Genomic DNA, 19,827 nt, shown 5'->3' with positions numbered 1-19,827 from the left:
TTCCTTTGAGGACCTTAACTTCAAATTGCACTTAAATTCTAATTTATTAATTAGCAGCAATATCTGACAAGACAATTCCAAACTCCTCATGATATTTTATTCTGATGAATACCCTGAGAATATTTTATTCTAGTTTTTATTTTCTTATTTTTATTATCTTATTAATAAGATGAATAATTTAACAACATTTAATCCAAGGCTAATATTGTGATCTGTACTTCATTTTAGTATTCGTTTTGCTCAAATTATAATGACTTTGATGCTTCTCCAGAACATAAGGATGAACCAGGGAAGGGAGTTTATAAAAAGCTCAGCTGTTCCACCATATCGATGACTGACAGCCCACTGCTTTTATGTCCTACAAGAATATGAAGTTTTTAGTTATCAAGTGTTCTGCTAGCACTTTCCAATGAGCTGCAATAGTTCCAGCTAAAAGTTCTAGTAGAAGATAATTTCAAGCAAAATTTCCTCAGAAGAGAGTTTAAGCAACAAGAACTACAAGAAAAAGGAAGCACCCCCAAGCACGAGTCATGAACACTGCATACATACCATGCACTTCTCCAAGTGAGTTTGGATTACATCTGGGTCAGTATCCTTCACATCCAAGACATGAAGTTCTGCTTTTACACCATCCAACACCCGCTTGCAATCTAACATGCGCTGCTCAAAATTGGCTGGTTTCTGGAAAAGCTGATACTTTGTACATACTTCACGGAGTTTTCTCTGTTTTAATGAATATTACATTTAAAGATTGTTTTGAATTAGTACCTGCACTTCAAAAAATAACCTTTAAAGACATTATAACCCATCATGCCACCACAAATCAATAAATATAGAATTTTGGCTTGGCACATAATGGTGCCATCACCTGTTCCTAATCTCTACCTGAGGAGCAAGAGCCATGTCACTCTGTATCATACACTTTGAAAACACCCATTCTACCCAAATACAGAGACTTGCTGACTTTCAGCATTTATCCCATGACACTTGTGAAATTTAAGCTTCCTTCTTCAATTCATCTAGGGTTGTTTGTTTCCTTATGTAAGCACATAAAAGCATATACTATTTTCTTCTTAGGTTCCTCTGACTGCACAAACAATTTACAGGCTGAAACAGCAGGGTGTAAGGGTGACTCTCATGTCTTTACCTGCAAAGCATCCAGCTGAGTTCCACCACGGGGAGATCTGCATTCAGGAGAAGCAGGAGGGAAAGAGCGAGCACTTTTCTTCAGCTCCTCTAAGGTGGATTCATGAGCTGCAATCTCAGCTTGAATTTTCTGCCATATCACAGAAGCAGGAAAAAAATGCATCATAAAATTGCTTGCAGAGAGAGGAAGGGAAACTTTCTTACCACTCAGCAGAAGTAAATCTACCCTGTAAAACTTAAACACCACCAGGTTTATTTTAAATATTCTGCCCTTGGTGACAACTTGCTAAATTGAAACCTGCTGTTATTCAATACAACCTTCTTAAAAAAAAATAAAACTCTCCAGATTAGAAAAGACAACACCTAGTGCATCAGCACAGGACTGAAATTTATTACTAAGTCTAGACTGAGCATTATCATCAAATATTTCCAAAAGTTTTGTAGTGAAGGGCTATTCAGAAATACCTGGGCCTCCTGGGGCATCTGAAAGGCATCTATCCTGTCAGTCAGGTAAGATGTCAGCTGTCTATCCAGATCTCCTAAACTTTCCTGCAAGACCTGCAGCATGTGGTCGGTTTCTCGCATGGTCTGAAGCTGTTGTTCCAAGGTGATCTGTCGGCTCACCGCCTGAGCAGGACAGAAAGGTAAGACAAGATGCAGCAATAATTCAATATAAATTGTAGTAGAATTCCTCAAAACAAGGTAGGAGAGACCAAAAGGATCCTACACTTGGAGAACTGGCTAAAAAGAATCCCAGAAAGCAGCAATTTTTTAAGCTTGCCGTGGTTTCTAAAACAATAACCAACAAGCAGTGGAACAGAAGGAGAGTTCTGCTGCAGATACATATGAGATAGTAAAAACACACCTCTCTTACTACCTCGGGAAGAAAGTTTTTGAAACTGGTGTGGTTTTAACAGAGTACTATCTATACAATGGGAAACAGGAACTTCACAACAGACCACAGATCAATGTTGTTTGATATATTAATATTCACATTTCCTTTCAAAACAATAAACTCACTCAGTTATACTGTCAAAACAGAAGTTCACAGTTTTTCCCCTTTATTGTCACTTCCTTTAACAGCATCTGAAATGCCACTACCTGCACAGGAACACAAATTCCCCACTATCAGCACATGCATGCACAGACCAGTGCACACACAGATGCACACACACATAGACGTGAAGAGCTGTCAAAAACCCAGGGCGCCAGTGCTGCAGCAGTCAATGCCAGCACATAGCCCCCAGCTGAGGGCACTGCATTCATGCTGCTCATTGTAATGAGGATTAACTGAAACTCCCTCTACAATTACATTTTTTCATCAGTGACGGAAAGCAACTCCCATCCTACAATTTGGCAGGGGCCTGTATTGCCAGGATACAGAACACAAATTACAAACCTGTGGTACCTGAAATACACCTAGTCTTCATCTACTTATTAAATCTCTAAAAGACTAGACTGAAGTAGGAGAAGAGGAAGAGGGCAGCCTAATAGATGAGTAATAAGAATGTTTTCCTTCTGTTTTTTTGCTTCACCATGACTTCTTCCTAGCTATTTCTAAGAATGAAAATGGCACTTACACTCCTCATTTTTTTAGTTTGTGAGAAAATGACCAGAATTTATGGCAGTAGCAAAGCAATATTAAGCTGTTAATATTGTTAATATTGAGCTGTTCCTTAATTACCTTTTTTGTCAAGGAATTACCTTTTAGTCAAAATTATCTAAAAAATACCAGGGCATGCCTGCAGTGCTAGCTTGCAAAAAAAACTTCACTCATGTAATGAAAAATAGAAAAGCATTTTGCTCTTTGGACATTTTTACAAATTGAAAACAGCTGACAGCACTGATGCTATTTATTCTTTTTCTGTATTGCAGTCTGGTATCTTTAAATTCAGCTAACAAGAATCATTTCAGACTTGAGCTTCACCCCTCACCCCAAGTTCTTACCAAGTGACTCAATTCCTCATAGCGGGCATTGAAAGCTTCCAATTTTTCACTGATGATGTCATCAAGAATCCCTCCATCAATCAACGTCTGCCCGAGTTCCCGAATCTGGGTTCGATTATCAGCTGGGTGACGCAAGACCGATTCCAGGGACTAATTAGAAAAAGTTTTAAAGGTCAAGACACAGAATATTACTGTATTTTCAGAGCTGGAAATCTGGTTGTATACACAAGTTTAACACTTCAACTGTCTTGAGAGTGCTCTAAAAGCATAAATCAGTTATGGCTTAATTCATAATGGCACATGGCATTATGGCACAGAGGTGATTTTACTTTAGATAATCAAACTTCACAACACTTTTTGCCTACTCTCATAATTTCATACTACTATAGCCCTGTAAGAAATTAACCAATTTACATAGGTCAGGAGAGAGCATACAGTTTTATCGCAGTACCAAGTATGGCACTATCACCTACAGTAAAAGGCCACTTTTGGTGGAGGATCTTACAAATACCCATTTTCAATTTGGAGTAATATGTTCATTTAATGTGAAGAATCTGAATATTCAGCACATTTCAGTATGCTACTAAAGTGTAGAAATCTATTTTTTTTTAAACAGAGCTATCTGAAAAATTACTCATCTGATATAATCATTATAATACCTCAAGAGCATCATTGACAGCATCCAATTTATCAGGCAGATTTCCTGTCATTTGCACTCTTTCTTCCAGATTGTTTAGCCAAGCTGTTTCTAAATCAAGATACTGAAGCAGCTCAATCCAACAGGACCACACTTCCTAGGAGCAACAGAAAAGAAAAAAATTAGCCTAGAATGCCAGGCATAGTTTATATACCCTATGAACAACTTAAAGATATGAGTCTGAGAAATCACCTAAAAAAGACAAGTAGAAAATATTAAGAAACATGTCACAGTACAGTATGTTCTAGATAAAACAACATGCAGCTCTATCAGGAAGATACAGAGAAATGAGCATAGCAGTCTCTAAACTTGTGTCAAAACTATCACTGACATAAAGGTTCATAAAACTATGTAAGAATGTAACAAAATGCATTGGCTCCTTTTTGAAAGACAGGACACACACACTCTAACCCAGATCATAATCTCTTGTTTGTTTTAATTATTACTGTATTTCAACCTTTAATTTTTGTTCAATTCCTTTTTACTGTTTTGGAAGACAGATCAGTAACAGGTCTGTGAGACAAGTTTATTTATTTGCAAAAGTATTGAATATAATTATAAAAAAAAAAAGCTAGATGGTGTCTCATGGATTCCGAATACATCCTTTCAAGATAAAGTAATCTTGGAAAGGAGTAAAATGCATTTATGTTGAAGATAATGTATTCAGATATCTTCAATGTCCTTCTCCACTTCCCTCTTGTGCCACCTGCCTTCATTTTACAAAATCACAGACTCTCTTAAATTGGAAAAGATCTGAGAGATCATCCAGTCCAATCTGTGACCAAACACCACTTTGTCAACAAGACCATAGAACTAAATGCTACATCCACTCTTGCCTTAAACACCTTCAGGGACAGTGACTTCACCACCTCTCTAGGCAGCCCATTCCAATGTTTAATCATTCTTTCTGTGAATAAATTCTTCCCAACACCCAACACAAATCTCCTCTGGACCAGCTTGAAGCCATTTCCTCTCATCCTTTCACTGGCCTCAGAGAAGAAGCCAAACCCCACCTGGCTACACTCTCTTTTCAAGCAGTTGTAGTGAGCAATATGATCACTCCTCAGCCTCCTTTTCTCCACACTAAACACTCCCAGCTCCCTCAGGAGCTCCTCATAGCACTTGTGCTCCAAAACTTCCAACCAGCTTTGCTGCCCTTCTCAGCACCCCAATGTCTTTCTTTTAGTGAGAGGCGCAGAACTGGACAATGCAGTCAAGGTGTGCCCCACCAGCACCAAGTACATACAGAGGGACAATCACTTCCCCAGCCCTGCTGGCCACACTATTTCTAACAATGGCCAAGATGGCATTCTGAGACATCAGGGAACGCTGCTGGCTCACATTCCATGGGTGTGTATCAGCATCCTTGGGTCCTTTTTTCATTGGACATCTTCCAGCCACTCTTTCCTCAGGCTAGAATGGGAAGGCTGTAGCACTGCATGGGGTTGTTGTGACCCAAGTGCAGCACCTGGTACTTGGTCTTGTTGAACCTCATACCTTTGGCTTCAGCCCACCAAATCAGCCTGTCCAGACTCAATCTGGACATACCCTCCAGCAGATCAATACTCCCACCCAACTTGGTGTCATCCACAAATTTACTAAGGGTAGACTTGTTATCCTCATCCAGAACATCAATAAAGGAATTGAACAGTTATTTATAAGCAGAGAGCTATGATTCTTGCCTCCAAAGTGTGGCATTTCCCCCGGATCCGATTGCACAGTAGCTGGTAGTTCTCCAGCACAACATTCAACTCAGTCACCAGGTCCTGACCACTGGACGGCACTTTGGTGGCCAACATCTTGATGTTGTCCTTGAGAATCTTCACCCTCACCTCCTTCTGCAACACATCCTCCTTCGCTCTCTGTCAAAAAAACATATTACACTATCAACCTTCAATTGCCTTACAACTCAGCTACTCACCACTCAAATCAATCATAAGCAGTTTCACATTGGAGGTCTTGCTGCCAATGTATTTCTTGGGCCTGAACACAACAAAATACAGCACTAACTTGCATGGAATTCAGGTCATGTTAGCAAGTGGTGAAAGATCATGTTTTATTAAGCATACAGATATATTTACCATTCATGGTTTGTTCATTTAAAAAAACTCATGACTCAAAGCAAAAAAAAAAAATCAGTTCAGTGCTATTTCTATGCTATCATGCAAATACAAATTAACCAAAATAAATAGACATTTGCTAAAAACAAGTATATCAGGAAGAAAAAGGTAGGGTGACTTTACAGAAATGATGTGTCTTAGAGCTCAGTAACTATCTCCAAAAGTCATTCAGGAAAGATTATATAATTACCCAGGACATGTGCAATTACAAAGCTGGAACCTCCCTCACAGCTGTTGGGTGTGCTCGAGGAACACACAGAAAGGACAGCTAGAATTCCTTCAATCTAACTACACTCAGAGGAGCCTGGCAACACATATACAGGGTAAGTACAGTACAACCCCCAACACACAGGTCGGGAGAAACTGTATTATCACTTGTCAAATTGTGCCTTAGCCAGAACTGAGGAAGGAGGATAGCTGGAAGACAGATCAGTCAGACCAGTCTGAGTCTCCCTGCTGAGATAAATAAAAGGCTTCAGAAGTAGAGACTGTTCCATATCTTTCTTTTCAGGTTTCAAGAACAATTTTATGAAATTGAAATATCTCTGATAAATAAGGCAAATAGTAGAATTTAGCAAAATTTTTGTATATATATTTCAAGATGTCTTCTAGATGTAAGGCAATAAAAAAGTCAATTAATAGAAAGGCAAAGAATAAAAAATTTTGGAAATATATTTTTTGTCAGGATTTTCAAAAACCACACAGCCTTATCTTAAACTTATTCCTCCTTAAACCTATTCCTCCTGTCAGCAGGAGTTCCAATCTGTTCAAATGACAGCATATGCAAAAATGAGCCAAATACAGAGTGTGCTTTTCCCCAGTCCTAAAAGTAGTCCCAGGATAATGCTGTTACTGCAAATGAAAGGGAATTTTAAGTGTTACAATAAGCTTACAGGCTCACTGACACAACTGTCATAATTTACATAATATAATCTGGATTTGACAAAGGTAAATGTGCTAAAAGTCTCACAGATTTGCCAATGAAAAGAAGGCTCTTTCTTTCCTTGGCTTGTGTTCAAGCCAGCTGTCAGACTATGTGATCTCAAGTGGCTTCAAAGGACATGAATATATTAAAACTCTTGTTAAGGAGTGCTTTAGAAAACCCTTCAAAAAGGACAATTCAAAACTTCAAATGGCTTTGTTAAAGCACTTGTAAGGAAATTTTTTTTTTTTTACTTGTCCCTCAAGTAACAGTATAGTGGATACTCATTTAAAAAGTGTACACAAATAAAAACATTTTTGAAGATATGATTGAACTCTTAGATTAAAAAGCAGGGAATTATTTATTCCGTACATGTATCCAATAAAATTTTATGTTCAACTGACAATATTATAATGAGACAAAAATATCTCCTTCCTCTTCATTTATTTGGCCGCCAGACCAAAAAATAGAAAAGTAGGGAACAATATCACTCACTGATCCTTGTAAATCTCTTCCACCTCATGATTTAAAAAAAATATTAAAAAACAAATCACTGTTTGCATCAGATGATGAAGACATGATAGCCTTACAACACACTTGTATTAAAGATTTTTTCTAAATGCAGAGTTAGAATATTTGGGGGTCAAGAAACTGAGGTCCAAGTGATAGAAGAAGAAGAATATTTTCACAACTACTAATTTAAATAGAAATAAAACATGACACTATACCTTTCTCAAGTTTTGTCTCCTGCAAGATTTTCCCATATTCCTAATGTTTAATATGCTATATATAAAAAGCCTGACTCAACAGCTGAGCAAGCTGTTATTTATTATGAACTCCCTACCCCTCATGGCCAAAAAGAACATCTGCTTTTATAGTTTATGCTTTAAAAATCAAAAATTCCACAAAGCAAAAATGAAAAATACCACTAATCTTGTCATGACCTGAGCTCCTTTCCACAAATATAACTCCATAAAAGGTCAACCCCCAAAGCTTTAAGGTTCTGCTTCTCTTAATCAGGCCTCTACAATGAGTTGGCATTGCTGACCTTCATTTCCTCTACTGCATTCTCTAGCTCTTCAGGGGACTTGTATTCAAAATCTTTCTCCAAATATTCTTCTTCAGCTTGGGTCATCCATTCTTGCATCTCTGCCAAATCCTTCTTCAGATTTACAGCTTTTTCCTGACTTTCAGACAGGCGATTTTTCTGACTAATGATCTAGAATCCAAGGTGGAGAAAGAAATAGCAGCTTTGTTACTTAAATGTCCTTGTACATGTGAAAACCCACAACTCTTTGTTAAAATATTTTACTACCAAAACATTTTCAGACCTTTTTAATTAACGGAGCACTTTTCCATCCACACACAAACTTATCAACACTTTTTAGCAGATCAACAAAATCTAAAAGTGAGGGAAGGAGAAATATGACCTTCTTTTTCCCCTTCATTGAACGTAAATTGGTAACAATCTCTGAAAAAAGTCAGACAGAATAAATTCCTCTTTTGATTACAAGTATCATATAGTTAGATATATCATTATACTGAGCAATAAAACACTCTTCAGGCCTCACTTCTTTCCACAACCCAGATATTCTGGACTCTATATCAACAGCAAGGCTCTCCAACACAGATTTTCATCAGCAATTGCAACAAAATAAATATGTTTCTACAGACAGCAGAAAGTTTCCACCCAAAAGAAACAACCAAATGCACTGTGTGGTTGTCTATTTATAGCCTTTTATTTTTCAAAGCTGCTTGGAAACCAATAAAATTATACAGAGACAGCATAATATCCCAGTCTTCAGAAACAACAGAAAAAGGTCAGATCTTCCTCCCACATTCTCCCGAAAGAGCAGCATAAAGTCAAGTGAACAGATTAATCTTTAATTACAAACAATTGTAGAGCTTATTTTTCTCCTTCCAGTCAGGTACCAAGAAACATGCTTGGCTTCAGCCACTTTGACAGTGAAACAAGTAAAACGTTCTCATCCCACTGTTTCACTGCTTCACCTCCTCAGAATCCTTACAATGGCACACAACCGGACAGCTGCAGCAACAAGCAAGCAACATGTGGAGAACTCACCTGTTTGCTCAGCTTCTCCCACTGAGTCTGGCAGTCTACTAGCCTAGACTTTGTCCAAGTATTTATGCTCGCAATAGGCTGAGCTCTTAAAGCAGCCTCTACTTCTTTCATCTCTTTTAGTGATGGTTCAATTGTCTCCATTTCATTGATAAATACCTGAACACACATAAGAGAAAATTAACGTTGTTCTTCAGCAAGATATTACACTAATTTATAACAGTATTAATAATTTTGCAGCTTTTAATTATTCCAAAAGTTTTTGGAGCAGATCAATACTGTGATCAGATCAATACCAGACTGCTTAAAATAATCCTTCAGTGATTCAAAATATCAGAACTATGCAACTAAAGAACAAATACAGCTTGCCATACAGAGCATAAACATTTTCATATGCCAAACGTCAACATCAAAACAACACAAGTTTGAAGATATTCTGCTATTTCTGGTGTTCCTCAATTTATATTCTTATCCTGGAAACAAACATTTGAAGGTACACTGTAATTACTTACTATAAGACAAAATTCTACATAAATGTGATCATTATGCGACTGACTAGCCAGGAATCTTCCTTGAAAAATTCTAAATTCCAGAACTTTTATCAGTTATTTGCTTCTTACTTTTACTATCCTTGGGAATTTAATGCAGAAGACACTTTTCACCCACAGATTCAATTCCATAATCACAAAAAATTGGGAAAAATATATAAACCTTTTATAGAGGAAATAATGCCAACTTGTACATCGGTATTTATAGCTACAGCGAAGACCTTTGAAAAGCACAAAATATTATAGCTGCAAAAAAACCAACTCAAACGTGCCCTAAAGAAAGATAAAACAATTTTTCTGGTGGGCTTAATGTGCTATGAACAGTACTTAATAATGCAAGCAAAATAATAAAGAAAAGATGCTACTTGTTTTTTAAAAATACTCCTTGTAAGAGCAAAACTCACTGTGCACTGGTCAAGTTGCCTTTGAAGTCCTTCAGTATCCCCTTGAACAGCCTTTTCTGTCATTAAGAAGTCTTTCACACCATCCATCCACTTCTGAACAACTTTAGAGTCAGTCTAAATCAAATATAGTAAGAAACAGTTGATACAATGCTGTGATGAAGAATGTATGGCTGTTGCATTTCAATTTCTAGCAGCTTGCCAAGGGTGTCCTACAAGCTGCTGGCATAGTCTTAGTATTGAATCAGACCAACTTCTGTTTAATTTTTGGGTTTGTTTTGTTGGGCTTTTTGGGGGGAAGAGGGGCATCGCAAATTTCTCTGTTCTCAAATTTATATGAATATTAAATTCCCAATAGTGATATTCTTCCATCCACCAGAGCATAGCTTAAGTGACACTGAACTGTTCCAGGTTATCTATCACACCAAAGTACAGGATCAGGTAAGGAAGAGAGCATGGCTTCAAGAATTGTGTGGCTACCTTTTACATGAAGGACCTGGCTGAAGGCTGGAAATGTGCCTACAAACTGATTTTTAAAAATGCATGACTGTTTCCACACTTGTTTGAAAACTGCATTCCAAAGCAAAAGAGAGTGACCTATAAAAATATATATGTGGAAAAGAGGAGTGGATAATGCTAAATGTACTTTTCAGGTAGAAACCATGCTGGGAAAGCCATTTGCATAGGCAAGACACACAAAAAAGGAAAAAAACACAGACGATCAGACTAACCACTAAAATTAAAAAAAAACAGCCTAGCTGTTTGAGGCCGACAGTACAGTACTGTACTCACTAGAGCAACTCTTGGGAAAAAGTAAGCACACACCCCATTTCAGAATTATGTAATCTAACAATTGGCAGTTGCCTTACACCCTGCAATGAGGTAGGAAGGGGAGGAGGGAGGGAAGGAGACAGAAGCGCTGCCATCTCCTTCCCATATATGCGGAAAGGATGGGGATGCTCCAAATCATCCTTACCAAGAAAACCAACACAGAGCACAAAGAGGGATTTTTCTTCCTCTTGTTCAACCAACTTATGTGATTGGCATTTTTTATTAATATAGCTGGACTTCTTATACTCAACATTTTTGGACTATTTGGTTGGAGTTTTTAACACATGTCATCTATCCTGACACAATCATCATCACAGAACAGCTCATCAGCTTCAGCTTCTACTCTGCATGTCACAGGAAGAAAGCATACACTTAATTTTCTTAAAAACCTTACACAAATAGTTTTTTAAAGATCCATATGTTACACACTGTTTCTCAAAAAATGTCTGCATTAATGAAAACCCATTAGACTAAGTTCACGTCTGTTTTTAGATCAATGCTACTACCATTAGAGGTCAAAGTCATGACATCTTCTTCATTCCTTTTCCATTTTGGGGGAATTTCCTGCAGATGATAAGCCTGAAAATAATTTTCTAAAAAACAGACTCTAGGATCCTTACTAGTGGAGCATAGTTTAATGTAAAAAAATACGTATTTATAAACGCTGCCTTTTAACAAAGCACTTTACCACATAACTAATTTAGCTTTCTTACAATAAGCTATTTACATAAGTAGCATCTCTGAAAGTTAGACACATGTTTTAAAAACTTGCTGAATCCCAAACCAAGCCTACAAAAGTTTAATTAAGTAAATGCTCGTGCATTGCACGGGTAAATAATTATCAGTAGTCAAATAACCAGTGTAGGCTGTTGATGCACAAGAGTTCACAATTTTTAGACACGAACATCTTCATCATAGAATGGTCTGGGTTGGAATGGACTTTAAAGATCATTTAGCTCCAACCTGCCAGCCACAGACACTGTCATCTTCCACATGACCCCATCCAAACGGGCCTTAAACACTTCCATGAATGAAGCATCCATAGCTTCTCCGAACAACACGTTCCAGTGTCTCACTGCTCTTACAGTAAAGAAATTCTTCCTAAAATCCAATCTAGACCTACCCTCTTTCAGTTAAGAGCCCATTATCCCTTGTCCTGTCCCTACAAGCACATGCAAAAAGTTCTTCAGCTCTCGTGAAGGTCTCCTTTAGTTTCTGGAATGCTGCTATAAGGTTTTCCTTATAGAGCTTCATTTCTTCAGGATCAGTTTTTGACATTTATTACAGGCAGGAACAAAGATCAAATCTGCTGAATCTTAACTTGTTCACTCCTAAAAAAACCACATGATGTACAGCCATGCAGCAGATTTAAAAGACCTGAGAGCGATACATAATCAAAGATGCAGCAAGCCATACATTACTAGAGGTATGATAATAGAAGTTTTAACATAATTTCTTCTAGGAAAAACAAAATGCAAAACTGATAAAATGATAAATGCAAAAATGATAAAATGAGCCTTGTCTACATCTCCCAGTAAAACATTACTCCCAGTTCATGTCACTGACGCATGCATTGTCAGCTTGGGGGAGCCTCTATCACATCACAAGTAACAGAAGAACCACCTAAGCAGCAGGACTCAGGCAGATCTGCCACTGACATGCTCATCAGACTAACAAGGGCATCTAAGTAATCGTTCACCTGTTTGCTCACTGTTAAAATGAAAATATTTGCATTGTTTCTTTTCAAAAGCCTAAATGTGAGGAGTGTTGTTTTGATAAATGTCAATTTTTTTAAGGTCATTTAGGGGGAAAAAAAAGGAACATTAAAAATAACTAATACTTGCATGTAGTTGAACATAAACCACATGTCCTCCAAGCACTGACATGCACTTTTTTTTCTCCCCAACATAAATTTTTTCCCTTTAATAGCCAGGTGCTTCAACTCCTTTTTTAGCCAAGGAGATCCTGCTCAGCCATTCTCCAAACTAATCTTGTGTCTTGTTTGGTGTCTGCACCAAGACACCAAGGCTGCCATACCAATCTTTCCTGCAGTACAAGTTACATCCTGGTGTACCCAGTGCTGTCCACAGCATTTTCATTCAACTTGTTCCAGACTGTCATTTTTATTTATACAGTATTAGACTATAAAACTCTCCGTATAGGTAAGTACCAAAGGAAAAATCAGGGAATATAACACAACTGTCCATCCACTGACAGTTTTACAAAACATTCAGAAAACACATAAATTGTGTACTCAAAAGTACAGTTCATAAGACAACACAATGTAAGCTGCATATTTCAACAGATTGCATCAGTAGGTATTTCTTTCATACTTAATAATTACTTAATAATTACAATAATAGTATAATATTAATAAAGCAACTACTTAATCATTGCTTCCATTGTTTCTTCTGCTAGAATTTCTTTTTTGGCTTCTGTACTTCCTTTTAAGGTAACAGAAAAGTTTCTAGCATCTTGCTCAGAACATAATTCTGCTCTCAGAACAGTGGGATTTTCTGTCTTGAAGGATTTCATAGGCATGTGTATATATTTATAAAATAGGTAGGAGGGCTGAATAACCTTAATTTTCTGACTGTCCTTCCTGTCACTTCAGAGGCAATGGTTGGAACTGGAAAAATCACTATACCCAAGCATTTTCCTTACTCCCTTTTCTAACTGCCTTGTACAAATTCTTCATGACTGCTCACCAAAACTCCACTTGAAGGAGCAGGTTTTCTGTAGCAGGCACACTTTAAGAGTAGTGGGCATCTGACACCAATCACACTGAAGATCATCAGCCCCTACTGGGATTAACAGCACAGCTGGCATATCCTTGACCCTAGGATAACCTTTGCTTATGGAAAGGGAGGGACACTAATTTTAAGTGAAAAGTATTTCTGTTAGAAGACAAAATAATATCCTGGGCACATTAGAATTCCACTTCTATGCTACTACAAATATACTATATATGCTTTCAGCCTCTTCCAAACTAGAGGATCATCAACATCCCACTTCTCAATCAGTTTCATCTGGACTCCCACAGGAACACAGAGAAAGGTCTATAAAGCCACAGAGTTATGCAAGCCAAAAATAAAAAATCCTTTCACTTTACCTCAAATATTCTCAACTTGGGCACAATTTCCTCCAGTAGTTTAACATCTTTGGAAATCTTGAGCTTTAACTTGTCCCAGCGTCCCTGCACATCCTTGAATTCTTGCATGTAGGTGTTTTTTACTTCCGAAGATGCATGCTTCTCCAAAGCCTTTGTTTCTTCAGCAAGTTTATCTACTCTGGGCTTCTGGGCTTCCAGTGTCTCACAAACTGTCTATAAGAAAGAAGAAAAATGCCTCCTTCCAGTATTAGACATACAACAGGTACAAACTCACATACAAGTGCAAGTACATCAAAACTTTCATCATGCAGACGGTAAACTCGGTCAAGAGTGATACAATCCAGTTACAGTAGTTACTGAGGCAGAGACATCCAAAAAACCTTCTAAGCAGCAAAACCTTCAGCTGCTGTACTGGTGCAGCAACAGAGACGACAGAATGGGTAGCAAAGCTTGGCCTCATAGCTTAACATGCGCAGGCATCTATGCCTCTCCTGTGCCACACAGTACTGGCACTCAATCAACAGTGCAATGGCTGTGCCACGCTGCACTCCCAGGGCAAACTGCAATGCAGACAGAGCAGGACACCTCAGTATGTTCATTCCTCCCACAAGTTTGTTTTTTAAATGCACATGTAAACCAGCTGAGTGTGTTCTTCCAAGTTTTGTAAAGTTAAATATACTATCTTAGTTGCAAAAAAAGCTCTAGATATTCAAGTTTGGAAAACTGCTTTCCCAGATGGGATTCAGGGAAGATACATTCTGAGTATATTCACTGTAACATTGCTGATATAAAGAGTCACTTGATTTGAAAGAGCTGATTTACTAATATGAAAAAAACCAGCTGAAGATATAAGCTAAAACATGAAAAATGCTGCCACTTCATTGAACTCATAATTTTGATTACTGTGCTTCAGATTTGCTTAAGAGAAATTCACAGTGAACACATGAAATTATTATTAATTTAATAGATTTAATTTTCTAGTATATACACTTAATATATACAAGCAGGATGTGTGCATACATATTTTGCTGTATTTTTACTAAGGAAGACTTTTTTAAAACATTCATGTCCTCAAATGTACTTTACATTTATTATAGTTTCTTTTCCTGGAAAATTCATCTAAGATGGGTAGGGAAGTAGCAATGATACTGAGAAGATGAATGTAAGTTTCAGTGCGTGCTATAGTGCAGAGAGCACTGAACAATCCCAAGCTCCACAAGCAGCTACTTATAGATAGGTTTGTTCCCCTCTCCTGTCACACTCTAATGATAAAGCACCTTCACTAGCATAGTATGTCTTCTCAGGGTAATTAGCCTCTGAAGAAAACTGGGCAGAGGCAGGAAAAGACAAGCCTCAAAAGCCTAAATGCCACTGCAATTCACGCAGCATATGGACCAGAAAATCTCCGCCGAGTTTAAAAAATACAGAAGCAACACTAAAGAGAAAACCAAACAATCAAAGCTTGTTTTAATCTCCTGGTTCAAAAAAAAACCCTCAAAACACTAACACCTCTATTTAGTGGACTTCCAAAAATCATTGTTGTGCTAAATAGAGAAGGATATAACAACCTCTCTGCACCCAGCAACCAGAGCTCAAGAGCTCCTCCAGAGTCACCTGCAGCCTTATTAGGCCACCACACAGGGGAAACACATGCTTTTGAATATGGAGGATGGTGGAGCAGGCAGAGAAGTATTTATTGAGTTTTTTCAAACAACCAAAAAAAAAAGGGGGGGGGGGGGGCGGGGGGAAATGCTGGAGACACAGAATTCTCTCCCTGGAGAGAGGTCCATCCCTGCCTCAGTCTCTGGTATTTTCCCTGGCCGAGCAGTCCCAGCTGTCTCCTGGCACAGGCAGCAAGAGAAGCTGTGAATTCCTGCAGGCTCAGAGACACCCAGCCCTTACCTAGACATGTCCCTCAGCAGCCTGATAATCCAGCAAGCCACCTCCAAAAGTGGGCTCCACACTCACGTCCCTGACACCCCTCTGAGCAGTGTTAGCTACCCCACTGAAAGCAAGGCAGGAGAACACAGGGTGACAGCAGTGGGGTAACCCCCTTACTCAGTGCAATGGTGAGAGTTACCTTTGCCTGCTGCAGGGCGTTCTCCACCTTGCTGGGCTCGCTCAGGCCACTGGCAGTGGAGAGCTGCTTGCCCTCCAGCTCGCTCAGCGCGTCCTTCAGCTGCTGTAGAGACTCCACATACTCCCGGCTTGGCTGCCTTTCTGTCTCTGCTGCCATGTAAAGGAGGAAGGAAAAAAAACACAGAGTAAGAATATGCACTTCAACCCAAATCTTAAAAGATGTGAACATAATCAACTTCCCAAGAGCTGAAAAACTCTTCAACAGATACCATTGTTTTTCCTCTGAAGATATTAAATATATAACATACAAGTATATGTTCCAAAAATTTTACAAACTCAATCCCATTTTCAGAAATTCTTTTTATACACTTAAGCACCTTAATCTGTTTGGATGGGTAGGGTGGAAGAATCGATAGTATTTAAATTATATGTTATTGTACCAAGAATAATCCATAGTATTTAAAATATATAAACCACCCAAATTTAGTATTTTGCATTTTTAAGCTGTAGACATATCTACTATTTATCTACAAATACACATACACTGATATCTCTTATAGATAGAAAAAATAGTATAGCAATTATAATAGCCATATATTTAATATTAAATTAAATATACGCACTATATATAGGAATTGTAAAGGGTAGTATTTATAAATATGTGCGTGCATATAAAATACATAATAGTGTAGGCTGGTGTTTTGCTTGCTTTTTTACTTTTTTTAATGTATTTACCCATACAAATATATAAAAATAGCAGCTTTCAGCCTGTTACCAGAACAGAGACACCATTTAGGAAGAGTTAAAAGGGAATTAAAGTTTGGATGGAGTATCTGTTTGCCATCTTCAACCACATCTCAAAATTTATTCAATCCAGCCCTGTGTGGAATCCCAGGCAGAAGGCAGCACCTCATTGGCATTCTAGAATGAAAACAGCCAACTGGAATAACTACAGCAAACAGAATTTTGCCTGTAAGTCCTGTACTGTGGCATGCACATTCTCTGGCCCTGGATTCCTAAGCAATTTTGTTACTGCCCCACGTGAAAACTAATCTTAGTCTTGTTCTGACTCACTAGGTAGCTTTCCAACAGCTTACTGTCAGAACTGTCTTACCTTTTATAAAAATGAGTAAACATTTTTGAGAGAATCAGAGTTATCCAGCTCCTTTTTCTCAAAAAGACAGATCAATTCAAAGAGGGAGAAAAATTAGTAAGAAGCACATAGCTGCACTGTCACTAAACTACAGAAAATCCTGAAGGAGAAGGAAATAGTTGAAGTAGTTTTCCAGTGACAAAAATATTGAGTCAATTCCCATCTAAAAAATGCCCATATAGCTGGGACTGAGTAGGTTTCCATGGGTGGAATTTTTGGAGGCTCAAGAGCCTCAAGAAGAGCCATAAGGAGGAGCTGGCTTTCTGTCAGTCAAAGTCTGCCAAGTTCACAAATGCCCAAGTCACACCACCAGTTGTTTCCACCAGTTATGTAGCTCTGGAAGTTTTTACTTTGCAGCAATTCAAACTATCCTGTAAATAAACAGCTAAAACCCTGAACCAATATTTCCCTCTGTTCATCAGCAATATGACTTCTCAGCAGGTTGTCTCATTCAAAAGATACACAAACACAACATTAATGTGTTAGAACATATACAGTGTTTCTACGAAGCAATAACTGGTTCAAGCAGATCGGTAACACCTCAAGCAATGTGTGACAAAAAAAAAAAAATTTTTTTTTTGTCACATGATATATAGTTACCAAAATACCAATACAATTACTCACAAGTACATGAACTCAAAACGGCTGTAAAATAATAACTAATCACAGTAAGACTGAAAACATAACCTTGTAATTTTAACATGGCTGACAGATACTTCATTCATAGAATTTTCTGCATTGATATAATTCAAGTGTGCAGGCCTGGTGCAACATATTGTATAGATGGCCTAACAATTTAGCAATTGAGCCTATTTTTACTACATACAGAACAGAGTGTTAATGCTCTTCCATTTGGGGCTGTTAATAAAACATTTCCTCAAATTACTCTGAAACAAAAGCTATGGAGAAAAAAAAATCTTACAAGTCTGTGCTGTTGCTATTCAGCTGTAAAGTATTACCAGAACTACATATTTTATGCACTACATTTAAAATTCTTTAAAAACCAGCATGACTGGTTTGAATGCTCATAATGAAATTTTTAATGCAACAACAATCCAAGTAGAAACTGCCTGAAAAGCAAGCCAGATTCCAAATCACTTCAAAGATGAAATTTCCAAAAGGAATTATGTATGACTAATGTGCTCAAAGCTATGAAAAAGAATAAATTTCACATGAACACTTTCATTTTACAACATTCTTCTAATCTTCTACTTTTCATTTCTAGAATTTCATTACAGAATATATGTTTCTGTAAGTGTCAGAGAGAGACAGATTTCTGAGCTTTATTATCCACCTTCATTATGTCTTGCTAAGTAGTTAAATGAGTTTTCAGGGATGTTGCATCCTTGCGTAATAGTGTTAAATACCATGGAATGATAGATTTGTGAATTTTGCACAGAACAGGCCACATTCCTCCATGTAAATAAAATAATTTTGCCAGTTTGACACAAAGCCTAGCACAAACATTACAGAAAGTCTACCAGAATTCAATGAGTTTTCAGTCAGCTGAAAACAATCAAAGCACAAGTAAGCAGGAGGTTTTATGCTAAGATACATATTTATGCTTATTTATTCACCTTTTTTCAGCTGTTGATGACATTCCTCTAGTTTCTGACGAGTCAGTTTGAAATGATCAAGAAAACCACTCAAGTTCTCCTGAATGAAATTTGGAGGCATGGGCTGGGAGGTGAGTGTCTTGCAGGTGGCTTTCAGATGTTCCAACTGTGGACTCAGGCTTACAAGATGAGTTAACTCCTGCTGTAAAAAAAAAAAAAAAAAAAAAAAACCAAAATTCACACTTGCCCTGTAAACACGAAGATTTTAATACACTACTACAGCACAGCTCATCCACATTACTAGTGACAACACTAAAGTACTTCCTGTGACAGAGATTGCAAAATATTCCAGTCAAATCAGGTGCCCTGCATGTCTCAGAAACTGAGTGATCTTATTGACTAGGCCAAGCTCTACTGGGGCATCTTGTGCTTCTGATAGCTTCCAATCACAGTTAATGCATTTGGCCAGACTTACCTGACATAACTCTTTCAGGACTGCTGAGGACTGGGATGCTGAAGAAGAGTAATTTTTAAGCCAGTCATCCTTCTCAATTAAAGTCTTCTCAAGCTCATTCATTTCCTTTAAATAAGCATTTATATCTTCCTGGTACTTTATCTTTCTAGCCACTTCTTCTAGATTTTGAACCACATCTTTCCACCCCGACAAAATTTTCTCCATGACGGATTTTATATCCACTGTAGGAAGTCCTTCTACAAAGATTATACAAATTATTGTTATATTAACTGCAACACATTTTCATTAACAGGCATTTAACCTTTCCTCTCTTCAAATACAAGTGCACTTTCACATTAATATACAAAACACTTTGATTCCAGGTCTAATACCGATAAATCTATGCTTATTACTAGCACCATTTCAGCTTTATAATTCTAGTAAAATGTAGAGTGAGGTACTCTAATTTTGAGGAAAGACAGAGAGGGTTGTTTTTTTTTTTTTCGCTGAACCACTCTAGAACAAGTAGAGCCCAAAGCTCTGGTCAGGGTAGCCAGCCAGCTTTCACAAGAGCACTTGATGACCCCTGCTCCATAGATGCCCTGTGCTCACACTCTGGCCACAGGCTTGGCACACCAACACCACAGCAGCTGCAGCCACAGGGCAGGAGCATGCACACAAAGACCAGTCACTGCCATTATGGCACAGCCTGTTCCTGCCCCAGGATAGATGTGGATGTAGGCACAAATGCGCCAGTGCTGTGCATTATTCCACACAGGTC

The 19,827-nt window shown here is 37.9% G+C and overlaps 1 protein-coding gene across 9 annotated transcripts in view; it reads right to left on the bottom strand.

Moving 5' to 3' along the window:
• The window catches only part of UTRN (utrophin), a 523,567-nt gene that overhangs the window by 404,509 nt on the left and 99,231 nt on the right, over positions 1–19,827 (bottom strand). For 6 of the 9 annotated variants that reach the window (XM_030268143.4, XM_072927046.1, XM_072927038.1 and 3 more), the window contains 13 exons: positions 19,068–19,303; positions 18,614–18,794; positions 15,885–16,033; positions 13,805–14,017; positions 9,865–9,978; positions 8,916–9,071; positions 7,881–8,051; positions 5,473–5,652; positions 3,753–3,887; positions 3,094–3,243; positions 1,612–1,773; positions 1,148–1,276; positions 550–723 (listed from right to left, as the gene is read on the bottom strand). In XM_030268143.4, coding sequence (XP_030124003.4) covers positions 550–723; positions 1,148–1,276; positions 1,612–1,773; positions 3,094–3,243; positions 3,753–3,887; positions 5,473–5,652; positions 7,881–8,051; positions 8,916–9,071; positions 9,865–9,978; positions 13,805–14,017; positions 15,885–16,033; positions 18,614–18,794; positions 19,068–19,303 — 2,150 coding nt within the window. The remainder of the gene's footprint in view (positions 1–549; positions 724–1,147; positions 1,277–1,611; positions 1,774–3,093; positions 3,244–3,752; positions 3,888–5,472; positions 5,653–7,880; positions 8,052–8,915; positions 9,072–9,864; positions 9,979–13,804; positions 14,018–15,884; positions 16,034–18,613; positions 18,795–19,067; positions 19,304–19,827) is intronic. The other 3 variants (XM_072927039.1, XM_072927043.1, XM_072927040.1) reach the window with 2 other exon arrangements.

This window comes from Taeniopygia guttata, chromosome 3 (assembly GCF_048771995.1).
Source record: "Taeniopygia guttata chromosome 3, bTaeGut7.mat, whole genome shotgun sequence".
In the NCBI taxonomy this organism is placed as follows: domain Eukaryota; kingdom Metazoa; phylum Chordata; class Aves; order Passeriformes; family Estrildidae; genus Taeniopygia; species Taeniopygia guttata.
Note: the sequence above shows the minus strand (reverse complement) of the source record. Positions and strands in the feature narration are given on the sequence as shown.